Source organism: Plectropomus leopardus, chromosome 16 (assembly GCF_026936395.1).
Source record: "Plectropomus leopardus strain MGB_pleo_1.0 chromosome 16, ASM2693639v1, whole genome shotgun sequence".
Lineage (NCBI taxonomy): Eukaryota > Metazoa > Chordata > Actinopteri > Perciformes > Serranidae > Plectropomus > Plectropomus leopardus.
In genome coordinates this window covers 3,928,424-3,949,582 of record NC_142191.1, presented here as the reverse complement: position 1 = coordinate 3,949,582, position 21,159 = coordinate 3,928,424, and the positions used below count along the sequence as shown (strand labels likewise).

Genomic DNA, 21,159 nt, shown 5'->3' with positions numbered 1-21,159 from the left:
CTGTTTTTGGGACATGGCAAATTTCGACATTTTTGCCATACTATAGCCTTGCTTCTTTGGTCATTTTTTCGACATAATATTTTATGGAGTTTCTGGCCGTTTTTGGATGTTTTTTCAACACTGTACACTATAACATGCCTCTACGTGCTATTCTAAGTGGTTTTCAGCTGTTTTTGGGACATGGCAAATTTCGACATTTTTGCCATACTATAGCCTTGCTTCTTTGGTCATTTTTTCGACATGCTAATTTATGGGTTTTTTGGACATTTTTGGATGTTTTTTCACCACTGTATGCAATAACATGCCTCTACGTGCTATTCTAAGTGGTTTTCAGCTGTTTTTGGGTCGTGTCAAATTTCAACATTTTTGCCATACTATAGCCTTGCTTCTTTGGTCATTTTTTCACCATAATATTTTATGGAGTTTCTGGCCGTTTTTGGATATTTCTTCAACACTGTACACAATAAAATGGCTGTACGCGCTATACTAAGTGGTTTTCAGGTGTTTTTGGGACATGGCAAATTTCGACATTTTTGCCATACTATAGCCTTGCTTCCTTCGCCATTTTTTGGACATGCTATTTTATGGGGTTCCTGGACGTTTTTGGATGTCGTTTCACTACTGTACACTAAAACATGCCTCTACGTGCTATACTAAGTGGTTTTCAGCTGTTTTTGGGACGTGTCAAATTTCGACATTTTTGCCATACTATAGCCTTGCTTCTTTGGCCATTTTTTTGACATAATATTTTATGGGGTTTCTGGACGTTTTTGGATGTTGTTTCACTACTGTACACTAAAACATGCCTCTACGTGCTATTCTAAGTGGTTTTCAGCTGTTTTTGGGACGTGTCAAATTTCGACATTTTTGTCATACTATAGCCTTGCTTCTTTGGCCATTTTTTTGACATAATATTTTATGGAGTTTCTGGCCGTTTTTGGATGTTGTTTCACTACTGTACACTAAAACATGCCTCTACGTGCTATTCTAAGTGGTTTTCAGCTGTTTTTGGGACGTGTCAAATTTCGACATTTTTGTCATACTATAGCCTTGCTTCTTTGGCCATTTTTTTGACATAATATTTTATGGAGTTTCTGGCCGTTTTTGGATGTTTTTTCAACACTGTACACTATAACATGCCTCTACGTGCTATTCTAAGTGGTTTTCAGCTGTTTTTGGGACGTGTCAAATTTCGACATTTTTGCCATACTATAGCCTTGCTTCTTTGGCCATTTTTTCGACATGCTAATTTATGGGTTTTTTGGACATTTTTGGATGTTTTTTCACCACTGTATGCAATAACATGCCTCTACGTGCTATTCTAAGTGGTTTTCAGCTGTTTTTGGGTCGTGTCAAATTTCGACATTTTTGCCATACTATAGCCTTGCTTCTTTGGTCATTTTTTCACCATAATATTTTATGGAGTTTCTGGCCGTTTTTGGATATTTCTTCAGCACTGTACACAATAAAATGGCTGTACGCGCTATACTAAGTGGTTTTCAGGTGTTTTTGGGACATGGCAAATTTCGACATTTTTGCCATACTATAGCCTTGCTTCCTTCGCCATTTTTTGGACATGCTATTTTATGGGGTTCCTGGACGTTTTTGGATGTCGTTTCACTACTGTACACTAAAACATGCCTCTACGTGCTATACTAAGTGGTTTTCAGCTGTTTTTGGGACGTGTCAAATTTCGACATTTTTGCCATACTATAGCCTTGCTTCTTTGGTCATTTTTTCGACATAATATTTTATGGAGTTTCTGGCCGTTTTTGGATGTTTTTTCAACACTGTACACTAAAACATGCCTCTATGTGCTATTCTAAGTGGTTTTCAGCTGTTTTTGGGACGTGTCAAATTTCGACATTTTTGCCATACTATAGCCTTGCTTCTTTGGCCATTTTTTGGACATGCTATTTTATGGGGTTTCTGGCCGTTTTTGGATATTTCTTCAACACTGTACACAATAAAATGGCTGTACGCGCTATACTAAGTGGTTTTCAGGTGTTTTTGGGTCGTGTCAAATTTCGACATTTTTGTCATACTATAGCCTTGCTTCTTTGGTCATTTTTTTTTTACATAATCTATGGAGTTTCTGGACGTTTTTGGATGTTTTTTCAACACTGTACACTATAACATGCCTCTACGTGCTATTCTAAGTGGTTTTCAGCTGTTTTTGGGACGTGTCAAATTTCGACATTTTTGCCATACTATAGCCTTGCTTCTTTGGTCATTTTTTCGACATAATATTTTATGGAGTTTCTGGCCGTTTTTGGATGTTTTTTCAACACTGTACACAATAAAATGGCTGTACGCGCTATACTAAGTGGTTTTCAGGTGTTTTTGGGACATTTATTTCGACATTTATTATTTTTTATGATGACTACTGATGTCCGAAAACTTTAAATATAAAAAAAAAAACATTATAGTACCATATGTCCAAAATCTAAAAATTAATTCGTCATCAGATATCAAACCGAAACTTCATAGAAAAGTATTTTGTCCAAAATGCCATCAAAATATCATAATACAGAATATGTCGCACAAAAACATGACGGTATAGCATGTCATACAAAACATTATAGTATTTCATCCAAAAAGCCCCCCAAAACATCACACATCTAAAAAAAAGGGATAGTACAGTATGAGGTCAAATATCTCACAAATCACAAAATGTGATTGGATGGTATGCTGCAAAACATGTTAGAAAAAGCTCCGCGTATAGTATGTTGTCAAAAACATTCAAAAATTTAACAGTATATAACGTATTCAGTTCATTCGAACCGTTGTGCCAAATTTGAGGAAATACTTACTTACATACTTGAGTTACCACATTTTGAAAAATGAGACTGACAAAGTCACAGTGAGCTTCATCTTTGAAATTTGACCACCAAAATCTAATCAGTTAGTTCTTGAGTCCAAGTGAGCAGTCGTGCTACATTTGACAAGTGACTACTGAAATCTAATCAGCTCATCATTCAGTGGAAGTTTCTGTCAATCTTGAAGAATGTCTGTCAAGATGTTAAATTAGATATTATTATTGAGTTTAGTATACCATAAAAATATCTTAATTTTTAAAATTTTAATGACCAACTACAGTATGTCAAAAAACGCCATAGTATAGTGTTCCATGATCGAAGTCCACTTCCACTTAATCAAACTGTCATAGAAACTTCCCACAACAAGGTTCGGGGGATTATCTTGAATAACCGTCATGATTTCTGTTAAGAAAAGTTGCTGTTGAGATTTTCAAATGTATTTCTTTGATGTTTTGAGCTCCACAGGCCAAGTGTCAGTTTCATGATATTAACTTTTAACAGGCACTGTAGCTGCACGGTTGACTTTTTTTGCACTACTAATAACTTGTGAAAACCCAGTTTTATTCTATATAGATGTTTTTATACAATGCAATTTAGTATTTTGATTACACTGTAATTCTATGCAATGCTATCTTTATTATATTAAATTGACCTTTTTTTCAGATTTTGTTACTAGATCCATTATTGTTTGTATGGCTTATTTATATTTATTAATTAATTTTTAATGAAGTTACTTTTATTTCAGACTTTTAATATATAAAACTGAAAATATATTTTTATTACATATCTTCAACTGATTTTTTACTAGATTCATTTTTATTTGTATCTATTTATTTTTTGTGTTTATTGTACAAGGTTACTTTTATTTTCAGATTTATATTGAATTACATTGACTTTTGCACTTTTTACAATGCACCATACTGGTAAAATGTTTTTTCATTTTCCAAAGGAATTGATGCATTTCGGTCTTTTATGATGTGTCATTTTTTGCAAAGGCATTTCTTATTGTGACAGTTAAAGTGTTAACGAGAAGGCAGACATCTCTACAAGCAATATCTCCGACACTCTGCAGGTCGATAAACAGAAGTACAGGTAAGGAGAAAAATATATGATTGTGATTTTTTGGGGTGAACTGTCCCTTTATCTTTTCACTCTCTTGCAGCAGTATCAGAGCAGGGTTAAGTTACTGCTGCTGCTTCCAAGTGAAAGCACTGACTGCCTGTTAGGAACAAATAATAACGAGAGATAATCAGTGTCAGGAAGATAAGTAGGTGAAAGCGAGTGTTCGCTAATGTGGCTGTGATGTGAGATATCTATGACTCATAGCAGCGGAGAATATTGCTCTTATTGTCAACCGTGATCAGACAACAAAGCCAGTTAGAAGACAACATCTCCATAAACACGCTGATTGTCGCACCGGGAGCCACGCCTAAGATTGTTTCACATTACTCACACAAGCTCTCAACATGCCCAACAAGGCTACTTTGTCAGGTAGGGAGAAAAAAAACACACACACATTACAGTACCTCTTGAGGGCAAGAGAGAAAACTAATGAAAAAGCAAATATCTCTACAAATGTGCTCATTTGATATGAGAAACAGAAACAGGAGTTTGTGTGCGGAGAGGATTAAAACTTGGGCTGTAAGCTGATTAGGGCTTTGTACTCCTATTGGGGTTTGGAACGATCTGCATTTACATAAGGTGCACACTTACACACACACACACACACACACTCACACACGGCGAACAACATGCAGTCCTATTGCACAAATTCACAACACTGTTGGGAACGAAACAGATTATTACATAAAGCCTAAATCTACTCAGAGAGGAAGCACAGCTGATCCGAAATGGAGAGAGCGCGGGGCAAAGCCTTGGAGCTGCTCTTCCTGATAAACAGAGGGGAGGTGCGGGCCCTGCAGAGGGCCGGACGCAGCGAGGGGAGAATATCAGCTCTCCCGCACGATGACCTGCTAGACTTCATCTTGTGTGCAGGAGCATGCACTGTAGATAGTGCTGTTTCTGAGTGTGTCTCTCTTTTGGCAGCTCTGTGTGCTTGTTGTTTTTCTCCCTCCCTCCGTCCCCGCGTCTCTTCCTCCTCTCGCGTCAGACTTAGTTAAATGTAGCAGAACAGCTGCCTGGCGTGTGCTGCTGCAGCTTATCAATAACTCTGACAACATGATTTATGTTATACATTTCTGCACATAAGATCACCGCCTGTAATTGCTTCCCAAATGTATTTCGCGCATGATTCTTTCTTTCTAAGCTTTTGCATGAAAAAAGAGGGGGGCTCAGGCCTGGAAAAGAGTGGGTTCATTATCCAGCAAACTGCACACCTCAGTGGTTCGAGCTGACTGGGATATTAGGATGTGATCCTACTGTTGTTAATTTTCATTTATCTCCCTTTATCAGCTATTACACGTCCAAGAGTGTAGCAAAGTTACAGGTGTCTTAGCTCAACAATAAGGATTTCCCTGAGCAAGTACAATGCAATATTGGGCTAATAAGTCTTCAACCTCATTGGGCGAGTGTTAAAAAAAGGGTTTTATTTCCCTCAAAAACATAAGAAGCAAACAGCAACTTAACAGAAATTAGTAAAAAGTACAAGAAAATTACCTTAAAATTGGCTCAAAAAAAGTAAAAGAAAGAAAAAGTGCTTAAAAAATAATAATAATATGTAAAATAATTTTAGAAATTGTTATGATTAATATTTTTCTTATTCTATTTAATTTATGCAATTTGCGGAAAAAAATCTTCTAAAGTTTTTTCTCATGCTTTTGAAAGAAGCACCAACGTGACTTTAAAGTTTTCTCTATATGTATTTTTATTAGAATTTTGTCTCCAACATAATTATAAATATAAAATTGTTATGAATATAAATATTTTCTTGGATAATTTTGCCAATCCTCACCTCTTTTTTAAAACTAGTTTTTAGGTAATTCCCTTGGCACGTTTAACTTATTTCTTGCAATTTGTAGGACATTTTTGCCAAGTTGGTCATTTCCTGTTTTCGAAAGAAATCGAATCAGCTTGCTTACATTTCAAAGGGCCAAATATCTTGTGAAACACGTCTGAATACAGCACAAAAAAAAGACAATCCGTGTGTCCAATAGGCGCAACCTATATTTTCCAAGATAATGCTACACTGCGGGCAAAATCCCTGATGAAATTGGCAGTTAACACTAATAAACATTGGTTGTTGGCAGCACAGCCCTGCTTGGCTAAACAACTGAGCTAACAGCTAACAGAAGTTGCACTGAGTGATATTATGATGCATTTATATAATCACACTGGAACACACACACACACACACACACACTCGCAATTTCATTGAATTTTTGATACAATGACAATAAAGGCTTCTTATCTTATCTTTAAGCTCTATTCAGAAAAAATGAGTAATGGGCAACATTTCATTATGTCGTTATCATGATGTGTACAAATGAAATTTTTGTGCCTCGGCGAGAGCTGTGGCCAGAGGCATTGTGTTTTTGGGTTTTCCATCTGAAACGTTCATGTTAACGCCTTGCCTCAAGGATGCCTTGAGGGAATTTCTTCAGATTTGGCACAAATGTCCACCTAATGATGAACTGATTAGATTTTGGTGGTCAAAAGTCAAGGTCACTGTGACCTTGTGTCTGTCTCAACCTCTACAACGCAGTACCAATGCCTCGATTTAATTTCTTCAAATTTAGCACAAACAACCACTTGGACTCAACGATGAACTGTATATATATATATATATATATATATATATAAGTAAAGGTCACGGTCACTGTTACCTTGAGTCCATCTCATTTCATGAACGCATTATTTCAAGAAGGCCTTGAGGGAATCCCTTCAAATTTAGCGCAAACATCCATTTGAACTTGATGAACTGATTAGATTTTGGTAGTCAAAAGTAAAGGTCAAGGTCACTGTTATCTTGAGTCCATCTCTCATTTTATGAAAATGTTATTTCAAAACTGTCGCAACGAATGTCTTCAAATTTAGCACAAACATCCATATGGATGTTTGGTTCTTGATCACAACTCAGAATTTATATGCTACTTATGACAAAATTCAACATGAATATGTCTTATATGATAAAATGATTAGGTGATGACATCATAATATTCTGCAGAAACACTTTTCTGGCCGTTAACGTCGAATCTCAACAGAAGGGGACATTTGGTCGGATACTGAATTAGTGACACTAATCTTGGATGTCTGCCTTAAAACTGTACTGATCTTTTGTGCTGCCAGATTGAAGATGAAAAAATTGCAGAAACATCCATATTTTAAGCATTTTCAACTATCATGGCTTCATATAAATCAGGACGGACACGAATTTAAACTGTAAGTGCTACTTGACGGTTTACGGAAGCATACGACCGCAAGTTTTACATGTAGTTTTCGTTTAGCTGTTTGAGGGAAAATTTGTTGATGTTTTCACCGCAATACAAAAGTGATATTAAAAAGGGAATAATGACCCGTTTATCAATCTGCAGACTAAAGTTAGTCTATATCTGCTTATACATAAAACAACCTGTATAGTGGCAACTTATAGTTGGCTTTTGTCAGGTAGATTTCTGACTTTCTTCTCGGGGAAAGTGATAAAACGTTGAAGCACTATTTTTTTTCTGTTCTCAGATAACTGCGCTAAGAAAATACAAAATACAAATGACTCATGTCACAGTTTTAAGAGCAATTCAGTTTCTTTGAAAGAAAGTTGATTAAATCAAGCTGAGTCTCTGCTATTCGAACGGATGTGTCTTGTTTCTCTCAGCGTGACAGACGACAGCGATACTGATCAAGCAATTGGGAGAGAAAAAAAAAATCAAGCCCATGAATTAGAAAGCTATTTTTTCTACCAGGGGAGAAGTTTCACAACCGAAATGCAGCGTGTTGGAAACACTGTCAGCCCAATTTTGCTCGAGTTTTAATTAAGCAGTCTGAATACATTTTCCCTGCGCGGCCGTTTACCTGTGTTATGACACAAAGACTGACAGATTACTAATAAACCTGAATTTTACATATTTTTTGGAGGCTGTGTAATAATGTCAGGGTTGTTTTTGAAGCTTTGCACAAAAACGGACCTGCAATTTGAGCCTTTTTGAAAAATCTTGAATACTCCACGCTGGGGGATTTAACTTATACGATGCAGCGCCACATTAATAATCTCTTACCTGCAGAACTGCCGGGAGTGATTCATGTTGGGACCGGCCTTGATGTTGCCTTTGTCTGGGTCGTAGATAGTGGTGGCCCGAGCGTAGGCTCCTCCCAGGATGAATATAAAACCGTTTAGACTCACTGCAGGGGCGTATTTGTTATCTGAAGATATGAGAGGAAGCGAGGGAGAGAGAGAAGAGGAGAGATTTTTGTTAAGGAAAACACAGAGCTATTGTTCGAATGTCATTTACACATGCAGCAGAAATTTCCATTCAGCATAATGGCATCAATTTGTTTTTTTTCTTTTCTCTCTTTCTCCCTCTTTTGGTCCCCGTCCGCATGCAAAAATCATCATCAACATTCTCCTTATCACTTTACAGATGTGTCATTCTCAAGATTGCTTTGGAGGAAAAAAAACTGAGAATGGATGGCGAACCAGAGAGAAAGCGGAGTTCATAGATCACAGTGGCTTTATTGGGTTCTGCTCCAAAATATGTTTGGGCTTGGCAGCAATATAAAAGAGTTACCTAAGTCCCAATAATTCACAACTGCATTACGGCCTCTGGCACATCCATACATCCACAAAGAGAAAAAACAGTGTGCACATGTATTGGAAATACATGAGTGAACAGGTGGGATACTGCATACTGTGCATACGGTATAATTCAATCTGATACAGTATACAGCACAGGAGGAAAACAGAGGCATTGAGGCAGCACCGCTGTAGAATTATAGATGATGGGAAACAAAATGAAACAGTGGTTTGTGCGAAACAATGCCACTGGAAACCTGCAGCTCGCGAGCAGCGGCCCTGCTGTGTGGGAAGAGGAAGTGTATTTCAAACTCAGAGCAATTTCTCTGGAGCAGACCGCAGCTGGCCAATTTACAAGCAGCATGAATAATGCACAGACAGTTGGCCGTGAGCCGCCGTCCTCGCTGTTTTCTGCCACAACGGACAGACATCCCTCATTGGAGACGGGCGGCAGGAGGAGGGGACGTCTGACGCCTTAATAATGGCGGCGGAGGCTTTAAAAGCTCCTCTCGTGGAGCAGAAACACCTCCCACTTTCCTCCGCCCGCTGCTGCGAGGAGTCTGACATGTTTAATTAACAGGTCATCTCTGGAGGCAAAGAGGTGCGTCTGCGGCTCCGCCGGCTGACGCTCTGAATGAGCTGCGCCGCATTATGTTTTCAGCTACTACACTTCAGCTCATAATGCTCTGTAACAAGACCAGGGGCTTTTAAAGCTGCACACATGGCTCACTGTGGAGCCGGCGCATGTGCAGCAGCCTGTTTTCCACACCCACAGCTCTCAATAAATAGATTTAGGAACTATCTTTAACATCCAGGTGTGTATTGATACTTGTGCTCATTAGAGGGGTCAATACGGCAAAGAAGAAATGCAATTTCACTGATTGTGTCGCATCGATGAGGTTCTCAAACAGCTCTGGAGGGGCTGTCAGTACGCACGACTGTGGCTATTTATAGAGCCCCAGGCACGACTTAATCACATGTACCTATAAAGTGTCACTGCAGCCATATCTCAGCCATCATTATTAAATGTCAGAGGGATCGTCACTGAGCCCGTACCGAAACATGACTGCAAAGTGCCTCACAATTCAGGATAAAATAGAAAAATCATTAACAGATGGCTTCAGTGGAGATAAAAAGTGTTAAAATTCATCATCCATGAATAATATAAGTTTATAAATGCGCATTTGATTGACATTTTAAAGAACGCTGTATCTACTGCAAAATGAACACAAAGAAACAGTTTACATTTACATTCTCGTGACGGAATTACTGCACACAATTATTCAACTATTATTTGAATATATGATAATATTTTGAATTTGATATAGGTCATGTAGGCAGGAATTTTCTGATCAGATATTCTTACTTAGGCCTTTTTTCAGAAAGTTGCATTTTAAGATAAGACATAATACTCAACTTACGGCCCACCAGCCAAATCTGGGAGGCCCCCGAACCATTTTTAAATTCACAGTAAGAATAAAATGAGTCACACTGGGAACTGTTTTTGTACTTAAAGTATACACAAGGTGCCAGAGCGCATTAAACAGTATTAAAGTAGAGATCAAAAAAGTGCCAGTGGAGGATCCACTGCACCCCCCGAAAGAGGTCCCAGCTCAGCCTCTAAAGTCCTAATATATTAGAAACGTCCTAAAATCCTAGAAACATCCTAAAAGAAATGTACTAGTTTAAACAATGTGCAGGAGAGGTTAGAAGCCAAAAATGGCCGATGAAGATACCTTATTTATATAAGAACTGGAATCACAAAAAAAGAGACAATTTCAAATTTCAAGACTAAGCAGTTAAACAAAATTAATAAAAATCTACAAGTTTGTGTTTAGAAATGCGTGACAGAAGAATCAATGAAGTGCTATGAGTTTCTGCAAATTAAAGTCCTTTTCTGATGTTTTTAAGTAACGATAATGTTGATATTGATTGAAGTGATGAAAGTCCAACAATACGGAAGATAAAAGTCCTCAGAGTGTTTTTGGGGATTTGAGTGAATAACCGAACACTTAAAGAAGTTCTGGAAAACATTCGGCAAGTTATGATTTCGGTGTTTTCATATTTATACCTGAATATAAACTTCACTTCAGCAACATGCTCACTGTGACTTTGCTGAAATAAAATAAAAAGTAACACACCAAAGGGGTGTTTTGAGGTGCTGATCACCGGCTGCAGACTTGAAAGAAAAAAAAAAACAAGTGCTGCACACTCTGGCTCCAAATGCATCTCTCTTTCATTTGGATGATGTTTTGGCCCTCGGGCCCTCTTGATGTTGATCTCGAAGAAAGCCCGAGGGCTGAAACTTCATCTACATAAAACAGAGACGCATATGGAGCCAGAGAGAGTGACACCCGTTTTTTCACTCACAATGACGATGCAAACAGGCTGATGCGAAGCACATTCATCTGACTTTAGTACGTCTGCAAGCCAACATTTACTAATTTATAAACATAAAATACACCTGAAACTGATGGGAAAGTATTTGACAGATGACCTGATGGTGGCAGAAGAAAAAACACAAACGTCATTTGTAGTTCGTCCTCTGGGGATGATGAATATCTGTACACAATTCTGTGGTATGTCAAGTGTTGGAAGTATTCAGATATTTTTCTGAAGTAAAAGTTAAAATATCTGAAGGCACAATTACTTTTACTTTGGATTCAAAATCCAAAGTAAAAGTACAGAAGTATCAGCAGCAAAATGTATTTAAAGTATCAAGAGTAAAAGTACTCATTATGCAGCAGACCGAAGTCAGTGTGACATCACATTATTGGGTTAGATTAAGCGTGCATTACAGAGTCAGCAGCATTTTATGACGTAGCTGGTCAAAATAAAGCAAATTTTAACTACTTTTTATACAGTTGAATAGTTTAATTCAGAGGTGGGACCAAGTCATCGTTTTACAAGTCACAAGTAAGTCTAAAGACTTACAAGTCCCAAGTCCTGAGGTCTTTGAATTTCCCTCTGCAGCAAATGTAATGATATTTTAACTAACGAGTATAAAGTATAAAGATTAGCTAAATTATTTATTGGCCTGGACTTACTGTTCTTTGCGCAACTTTAAATTTCAAATGAAGTTGGAAGTTGTTTGGCTTCATCTGTCATTTTCACGTTTCACTTCCTGCAATTTATGCATTTCCTTTTTTTGCTTCATAGTTTTTGTACGTGAACAAAATCATCTTTGGTACCTTTCAGAATTCAGTGTCGACTCGCTGTGAACGAACAGCGTTAACATTAGTTGATTTGGGAAATAAACTGATTTGTGACACACTTTTTAAAGAACACACTCTATAATATTCGATCACGTACTAATGTCAGATATGTTTTAGTGTCAACTCACAACAGACGGAGAAATATTTCCCATGTAACTCCTGAAATCAGATCAGCAGTCATCAAAGAGATGAGGTTTTCTTTTATTAAACATAAACATAATTTTTCCGTCTGGCCTTAAGTTATCAAGCTCGCAACAGAAGTTTGACTCCAGTCATGTGACTCGAGTCCAAACCTCAGGTTTGATTTGTACAATCATTTAAAATGCATTACATTTTCTAAACTCAGCAGATATTTAAAACCTTCATCCTTACAGTAAATAACTACAACTGTCAGATGAATAAAGTGCTAGAAAAAGTACAATATTTGTCTCGTAGTGTTTATGGAGTGGATGTGGAAAAAAAATCATAAAAACTTCAAAAAACCTTTTGAAATTTTTTTTTCCAATCTGTACAAATGTGCTTAATTACAGTACTTGAGTAAAAGTATAAACTGACAGAGAGACACTGGCATAAAGAAACAAAGCACTTAACTTTAGCCTCTAAGTGACTTTGTGCAGTTGTTTCGTGTGTTATGTGACCACACGTCATTTACACACACTGACATCCAATCTGAAGCTGAAATCTGCCGCCATCACGGGCGTCGGCTTCAATTTCAGCCCTTGAGAAACAAGTCGCGACTGATTGGTCCTCCTCACATTCTGCCTGACGTGTTTATTTTCTTCTTTTGCCGTCTTCATCTCATTGATATGCCGCTGCCAGTCTTTCCGAGCCTGTGTGTGTGTGTGTGTGTGTGTGTGTGTCAGCATAAGTGTGTGTACATGATGTTTTGTGTTAGGTCCCATAAACACAGAACACTCATTTCTCTCTGCTCGGCGCCTGAGGCAGAATAATAACAGGATGTTCTCAAAGGAAAAACCTTTCTCTCTTTCTCCCCACAGAAACTCTCACCATCGCTCCCTGCCTCTCTCCCGTGGACGCGCTGTGAGCGGCGCGGGTTTGAGTGCTTGGAGAAGCGCCAGCCAGGTGTGCCTTATTCTCATTTGGCGAGCCTCAAAGGGCTGCTGCGGGGAGTTCAACATCTCCCCGACACTTTGCTTCTGCTTTTATCCCCCTGGCCTTTTTGGAAAACAAGCTGCTTAAACAACACTGAGATACAGTCCGTGTTAGATGAAACCATTCTGAGACGAACCTCGCTATTCTCCGAGCCTCACAATAGATTTTGTCTTGTTTCGCAGCTCTTAGGTTAGCCAAGAATCCACAACTGACCACATTCTACATAAAACATGAATAAAAGGGAAGGGCGGGAGGAGGAAAAGACAGCAAAACAAGGTTTGTTTTTTTTAACACGGCAGCGGTGATAGAAGTACAGCCGTGCCTGCGGGGCAACACGGGCTGACGCAGCCTCTCACACTCTGATAAAACAGCTTAGTCACCAAGTCTGGGACCCCTCGGGCTCGGGTCAAGGACAGCAAACAAGTGAAAACACACAAACATGATGATGAAATCTGCAGCCGCTGTCTAAACAAACACCTTCCTGTTCCTTCACATCCTTCCCTATCTGATTCCTGCATCAACGCGGCGGATATCTGATTCTATAAAACCGGAACACTGTGATAACAGACGAATACAACACTAAATTATACCAATGCTGTGTACTGTACAGATCGAGATAAGACCCCGCGCTCTGATAAAGACTCCCAAACAGCAGTCGTCATCACAAAGCAGTACAGCGACGGGAAAATGTGCGCTCAATCACGGCGGAGGAACAAAAACATTCTCCTCCGAAAGATGCACTGTAAAAAAGAAAGCTGGTTTAACTTAAAATGACATGGACGTAACCTGGATGCCTTCAAATGTTAAATTATGCACGCTCCTTAGCTCCTCCTAGTTCTTTAGCACTTTAAAGTCAAAATTAAAAAATGAATAAATATATTAAAAAATAAATAATAATAATACATTTATTCTCATTATTTTATTTTGTTTATTTTATGTTATCTTGTTTAATTTTATTAATTTGATGTTTGTTATATTACTTAATGTTCAGTTTTTATTTTTAAATTTTAAAATCTTATTTATTTATTTTTATTTTATATTCTTCTTTATATTCAGTTAATTTATAATCAGTTGTTATTGTTATTATTATTATTATTATTATTATTATTATTGTCATTTTCTGTGTCTGTGGGAATGCTTGACTGTATGAGGGGACATATATTTGTACACTAATGTGTGTGTTTTGATTTACAATTGAAATTTCAATAAAAATATTGTTTAAAAAAAAAGTCATTTTCTGATCAAAAATCTGCACTTTTACTCAAGCGTGGCTTCAGATACTTCATTCATGTAATAATGTACAAAATGATCTGTTACAGTGGGTATGGTTATTACTTTTATTATTTTTTAAAACATACTAGGCGTTCTGTATCGTCTCCATCGTCATGCGTCCCACCAGAGAGCGCGCGGGAACAGGAGGAAATAGGACAAAGAAGCTTCAGTTCTTGCTGCCAGGAGCTTAGATAAGATTACAACAAGGTAATTGGAGCAGCAAAAACTTTTCTTCTTCTTCACACAATGTCCTTTTCATGTGGTGAGAGGAGAATAAGAGCAGCCTTTGAAACGACGGGCCAAAAAACAGCAGAGGGAGTTAAAGAGGATGATGTACTTTAATTAAGTATAATGGTGAACAGGTGGGGGGTAGCTATGGAAACACTCCACCTCTCTCTCGCTCTATCACTTTCCCCTCCGCATCCATAATGGCGCTCTCACCCTCCGTGCACCTTCGGCTGAAACTTCACGTGCACGAGGAGTTGTTCTGCTGTCAATTTCCCGATAGAGCAGTCTGGGCGCGGGACCCCGAGATTGAGCAGTCGATGGAGACCTGCTCGTCAGCGAGAGACGCACGCCGGCTGAATACCGGAGGGAGCTGGCTGGAGAGCTGTGTGAGTGTGTGTTTCTGAGCGAGTGTGTAAACAGATAACTGTTAGTAAGCGACTTTTTAAATGTGTTTTCAGAGGGTCACTTTTCCCAAATTATGGAAAAGCTTGTTTTCTCACTTCACCTCGAAAGGTTTCCAATCATGCAGATAGTTTTTAGCCATTTGAAAATGGAGCAAAGAGGCCGGTTTATTTCAGAAACACATGGAAAGAAGGCAACAAGTAATTTAACAAGAAATTACCCAAAAATTGGCCAGAAAGAGAGTACAAGGTAAAAGAAAATTACCTGAAAAATAGCAAGAAATAAAACGAAAACAAGTAAATTACTTGGAACAAAAGCGCTAAAAAAAAAAAGGTATAAATATTTTCTGTGACATCATTTTAAATATAGAATTATAATAGTCATAAATATGTATTTTCCATACATCATCCCATTCTTGATATTTTTTAATAATTATCTTTCTTTTCCTCTCTCTTTAAAATCTAATTCTCAGTTATTTTCATGTCTCCTTTTACCAATTTCTTCTTTTTTTTTTTCGTCATGTCTTGGAAGGAAATCAAACCGATTTTCTCAGGTTATTAGAGTTTGCTCGTGAAGGGCGTCTGAGGGCAGCACAGGAAAACTGATGTCGATTCTGGTTTCAAAGGTTCATTTTCTCAATTAGCCTCTGCCGTGAGTAACGGGATCCTTCCTGAACACACTTTTCTGGCAAATAAAAGTTTGCATACATTTTTTTAAATTTATTTGTTTTGTAAATTTGTTTTTCTCTGTTATCGTTTCACCGGTTTGAAGTGGGAAGGGCTTAAAGTTTAGAAGTTTAGTTTATTTGCACAAACATATGTTCCACATGACCCATGGAAATAGATCCCCTATAATCTTTCATAAAAGAAAAAAGATAAAAACAAAGACTTGATCAAAATTCAAGACTGAGCATTAATACAAAATATATTAAAATGTACAAATGACAAGTTCATATTTAGAAAGTGAAATGCATTACAATGGACTCGATGAAGTGCTGAGTTTTTCCTTTTGAGGTGTTTTCTTTAAATAACGATAAAGTCGATGTTGATTGTACTGATGGAAGCAGGCTGAAGAGACGGTCCTCCATATTTCAATAAATACTGATTAAGAGAAGTCTCACAAGATGTCAGTTTTTTTTAGATATGAGTGAAACACTGTGAATCAGGACTTGATCATATTTATACCTGAAAACACATGTCTGGTATATGTTCACATTAAAAATAAGATATTTTGGCTTTATTTTGTATATTAGGAGTAAGTGGAGACACATCGTCCGTCTTTATATACAGTTTTTGAAATGACGCTTTAAAACAAAATAAAATCACATAATAACATATTAATGAACTGATCATCGCAGTAAAACATGAACCCCTTTGACTTCAATTCAACATGAATTTTCTCAGTTGTCATGCGAGAAAAATGTTTTCTTTCTGAATTCTAGGTAACACAAGGTGAGTTATTTAAAATAAAAAAATGAAAAAGGTTATGTAATGCACTTTCACAACATCACCAATTTAGCAGCGTTTGAATCTGACGGTGAGTCGCTTAGTTACTGTCAAAGAAATCTGATCAAACAACACACCCACACTGTCCTGATGAAGCAGGTGAAGTTTCTGAGAATTACACCAAAACTTCACTGCCGCTTATTAACATTTATAGGGCTTAAATATCTGCGTCTGCCATCATATTATGGAGGTGAATGGAAATTAAAAAATAACAGTCATCCACATCTCCTCATTCACTATTCCAAAAGCAGTGTCCCAATTACACCATAGAAAACACTGTGAGCAGTTTCTGAAGGGGCCTATTTCTTTAGATGAAATTAGTTAATAAAAAATCATACGAGGACAAAAGCCCAGAAAGGGCTCATATCAGCTGTGACATTTAAAAACAAGGCTGAGAGTCCACAGCCACGTTAATAGCTCTGAGAGGCTGCAGGCACAGCCGGGCTTTCAGCTAAATGTCAGCATGATAACATGTAATGTTTGCCAGGTTCACCACCTTTAGTTTAGTGTGTTAGCATGCTAAGATTTGACATTCAAAACTAAACTAATACAAGCACAGCAGAGGTTGATAAGACTGCTATTAGTTCTGCAGATATTTGGTCAAAAAGTGAAGTACTGATCACCAGAGTTACAATCCAGACCCAAAAATAAAACAAAAAAAAGTTGGGACACCATGAACAAACTGATAAACTTAATTTATTTTTTGTAAATGAAAGTTTTCTTGTGCTGCGTACAGTATTTAAATCTCTGAAACTTAAGAAAAGCGGTTTAATATATTTTTTAAAAATATGATAAAAACCATAATGAGCAACTTGGTGAGAAATTTCCTGCAAACTGCAACAAATTAGTAAAAAGTGGCGTTTATTAAAGATTCCAGAAAACTGTATTTATAATTCTCTCAATTATATGTTTAAAATGAGGCAACAGAAAAAAATATAGTTGTTTTAGCAATTTCTTGACTCATTTTCAGTTTTTTCTAGTAACCTTTTATGAATTTCTTGCTATATTTTGGGCCATTTCTTGTTAAGTTGCTTGTCGCCCTCATCTAATTTTTTTTTAAGAAATCAAGCCAATTCGCTCAGGTATCAAAGGGTTAACAACACTGAGTCAGTAAACATTTATACACTTCTAACTTTTGTGGCTTAAAATGTTCCAGTTTCTTCATGTATTCAGTTTTATTGAGTTAATACCAATGTATGGTAAAGATTTCATGTAACATCTGCACTGGAAATGTTTAATGAAAACATTCTGAATACTTATTTCCTTCACTGTCATTTGCAAATTATTACATTCTGTTTTTATTTGTTTTACAGCGTCCTAACGTTTTTGGAATCGGGGTTGGGCAACTTATCCAGAAGGAGAACATCGATATTATGACGATGCAAGATTTCCCACACATTCATTTATTTGTGGCCCATCATGTTTTAAACATCTGCTGCCACATTTTTTTGATTTTTGGTTATTCATTGCGTCACACTCTCGGAGCACAGAGCGTATTCTGGGTACAGATGGAGCAGCAGAACACCAGGTGAAAGTAAAGTGAATCTTAATCATTATTTCCGCCGGATCTAAAAGTTTGCTTGTCTTTTGCTTAAACAGCAACAACATTGGATCCACAGATCAATTATCCAACCCACAACTTTTAAAGCTGCCGCTGAGGAGAAAATGAACTCATGACGAGTTTCGACTGTGCTGCGTTCACAGAACTGCAGAAATGTCCAAATTTACAGAGGGGACACAGAATAATAGATTCTAAATCTGTGGGACACAATGCAATCAATCACGTAGTTGTTGAGATGTTTTTGGACAAAAGTAGAGGGCCGACAGACAGACAGACATTTCCAACCCCCGAGCAACGCGGCGAGCATGTCCAAACAAAACAAACAACATGTTCCTCTGTGGTTCAGGATGTCGGTTTAGTCAAATCATAAAATGAGTTCCATAAGTTTGGAAATAAACAAGCAGATGCACTGATCTGAAGGGGTTGTGAATCTTAAAAAAACATTTAGAGTTGGATTTTCTTTTAAGGTTGTAGAAAATGTCCTCGCTGCCAGATTATGTGGCAGTATGAGAAGTAAGGCTGAATCACAGAGGCTTATGGATTCTCATTTTTCAGTGCACAAACAAATTTCCTTTCACCTCCGTTTTGCTGAGACGGAGGCAGAAATCTCAGAGAGAGATATCTCAAAACCTTGGCATGGTGGTTATTTGGGCGAGCTGACCTTTTAAAGAAAGTAACGAGGCTTAATAAATAGTTTACTGCATGTGAGGACGCTCATCCTGCTCCAGTGTTTCAGTGCAAATAAAGGCAGATATTCTGGAGACAAAGGAGGATACAGATGAGGCTGCAGAGTCACCGGGCATCTCAATAGACTTGTTGAAGAGACTATTTTTGGCATGAGGAATATTATTTTTCACTCTGCAAGAGATAGGAAGTCAGTCCTGATAAGTGTTTGTGAAACCCATTTGCAGTTCATGCGGGAGATGGTCCATGCAGAGGGAAAACGCACACGCGCGCACGCACACACACAGACGCGGAAAACGCACACAGCTGTATTTGTGTCAGTCGATAAGACAGTGCTGAGAAGCCGCGAGAGACGGAGGGAGGGGGACGCGTACTGAGAGACAGGGAGAGGGGGGAGAGAGAGATGAGCAGAGAGATTAGAGAGGGAGAGCGATGGAGGGAGGCAGAGGGTTGATCGAGAAGCGCTCCCCACCGGCTCACTAAAATCATCGCCGGCCCAATTTCACAGGAAGCACTAAACCTGTCCATTATCTCCCGACTCGTTGGCTGTCAGACGCGGGCTCATCTACACCCTGACAGATGACGGTCTGTCTGTCTGTCTGTCCTTTTTCACACACACATAAAAAGACAGACACCATGCAGGCACACACACACGTGGAGTAACCTCCTGCCTCGTTGCATAATGCATGCGTGGTGTACCTGAGCCCCGGGGGATGTATGGTTGATATGAGGTAAGGAGCGCTTGCGTGTGTCTGCATCGTTGTATGTTTCCCACCACACTTCTCTCTCATTCCTCCTCTGCCAGCTGCTCCGCCAGCTCTTTAATACCATCCAGCTCTCGCCCAAAACACCACTGTTACATAATCCTAATTTTGCTCACAGTGAGTCTCACTCTGAAAAAAAAAAGGCACTAATAGCGGAGAGAAAGTTTTAGTGCCGAGGGAAGTGCCTCCACGCCGGCGCTTTAATGATACAACAGAACCTTACTGTCAGGAAACATTTGAATTCAAAAACATTTTTGACCCAGTGTTTCCCAGCGATGCCCGCTGCTCCGAGTATTGCCTGCAGCAACAGTATGCCAACATTTGAGATACTAATTATATTTTTTCAAAAGCGGCATTTGGACGGCTCTGTGCCCTCAGAATCCATCATTTGCCACAACATCTTTAGTGGGATAATCCAGCATGAAATATAGAATTTTTATTTGTGTGTAAAATTGATTTAGAATGAACAAAATCAGAGACTTTATTTAGCTTTTTAAATAATCATGTCTGTTGCTGCTTTAAAGGAATGCATTGAGCCTGTGGGAAATAAGCTTGTTCACGTTCTGCTTGAAAGTAAGTTAAAGGGATAGTTCACCCAAAAATGAAAGCAAACAAGCAAACAATTGAAGCAAATGGTGACCAGGATACAAACGTTAAAAAAATACATAATACACAAAATGTCTCCATACTGCTCGTCTAAGTAAATCCAAGCGTCCTGAAGCCCCGACGTGCCAAGTTGTTTTGAAAAACGTCACTGCCGTCATGTTTTTAGCGTATTAGTAGCCCGTAGGTTCATAGTGTGGGAGCCGCGTGTGCGCTTACGCGAGACCAACGAGAGCTCTCGGTATCAGCACGCCAGTGTTTGCATGCTACCCAGCAGCCTCCTCCACACACGGTAGTTTTAAATCCGACAAAGGGGCTTGTTGCTTGTTTCTAACGCCACAAGTGTTTCTCTCTGTTTAATTCAAGGCGAGCAGAAAGGTGGATTAAACATTTGCTTCTGGTGGCAAAGCAATTTTATGTAAAGGAGATCGACTGGTAAGACAGCCAATACTGACCATGAAAAATACAAATTGCCCCACATGAGAGATGCTGCCTGGATGGTAGACCAAAAAAAAGAAAGGAAAATGTACCAAAAACTAGCAAGAAAGTACACAAAAAAATCATATTTTGTGTTATTTATCAGCAAGCTACAAAACATAGGATATCAGGTTAGGTTTCCATGTCTGCCACGTTAGGCACTGCCCATATTCAGCATGAATACTGTCATCGTACTCTAAAGGCATATTTGTCCAAACATAAAGCACATTTTATGCATGGCCAGGTCACAATGAAAGTTAGTGCAAAGATGCAAATTTCTGGCAGGTGATGCGATAACATGCAAGTAAGTATTATTGCAAAATGTTTCAACATAAGCAAAAAATTGACAGGAAATGTCTCGTCAAAGTTTATCAGCATTAAAATTCTCTTGACGTCAAAATGAAGGACAAACTTGAAGCTGTCTGTGGGCAACTGGCGCTCTACGACTCAATGACTTTTTACAAAGACAAAATAAAAGAGGAGAGGGCGTGGAAAAAAAGTGTTAAGTTTGGAAAATGCGTATTTGTAACTTGACTTTACTACGAACCAAGTTAGCACTATACCATTACATGTTAGCCGTCTTCCCCAGTTAGTTAGCACAACTGTTAGCACAGTTGGCACTCCAGCAGCTGTATTTGAGTTAGTAACGCGAAGAAAAAAGTTGCTTTGCATTCGGTCTGAACACGTGAAGGCTACAACCGGCAGAATTAGCTTGGTTTAAAGCTTAGCTTATCATAAAGACTGGAAATCAGGAAACTATAATTACTTGTTTCACCAGTAGAAACGTCAAAGTGTGAAAATAACAGTCTGCTAGTTCACTTGTGGTTATCTGC

The 21,159-nt window shown here is 38.3% G+C and overlaps 1 protein-coding gene across 8 annotated transcripts in view; it reads right to left on the bottom strand.

The window, feature by feature from the left end:
* klhl29 (kelch-like family member 29) overlaps window positions 1-21,159 on the bottom strand; it is a 380,738-nt gene that overhangs the window by 18,028 nt on the left and 341,551 nt on the right. For all 8 annotated transcript variants that reach the window (XM_088089183.1, XM_088089186.1, XM_042503866.2 and 5 more), the window contains one exon: window positions 7,988-8,132. In XM_088089183.1, the coding sequence (XP_087945309.1) occupies window positions 7,988-8,132 (145 nt within the window). The remainder of the gene's footprint in view (window positions 1-7,987; window positions 8,133-21,159) is intronic.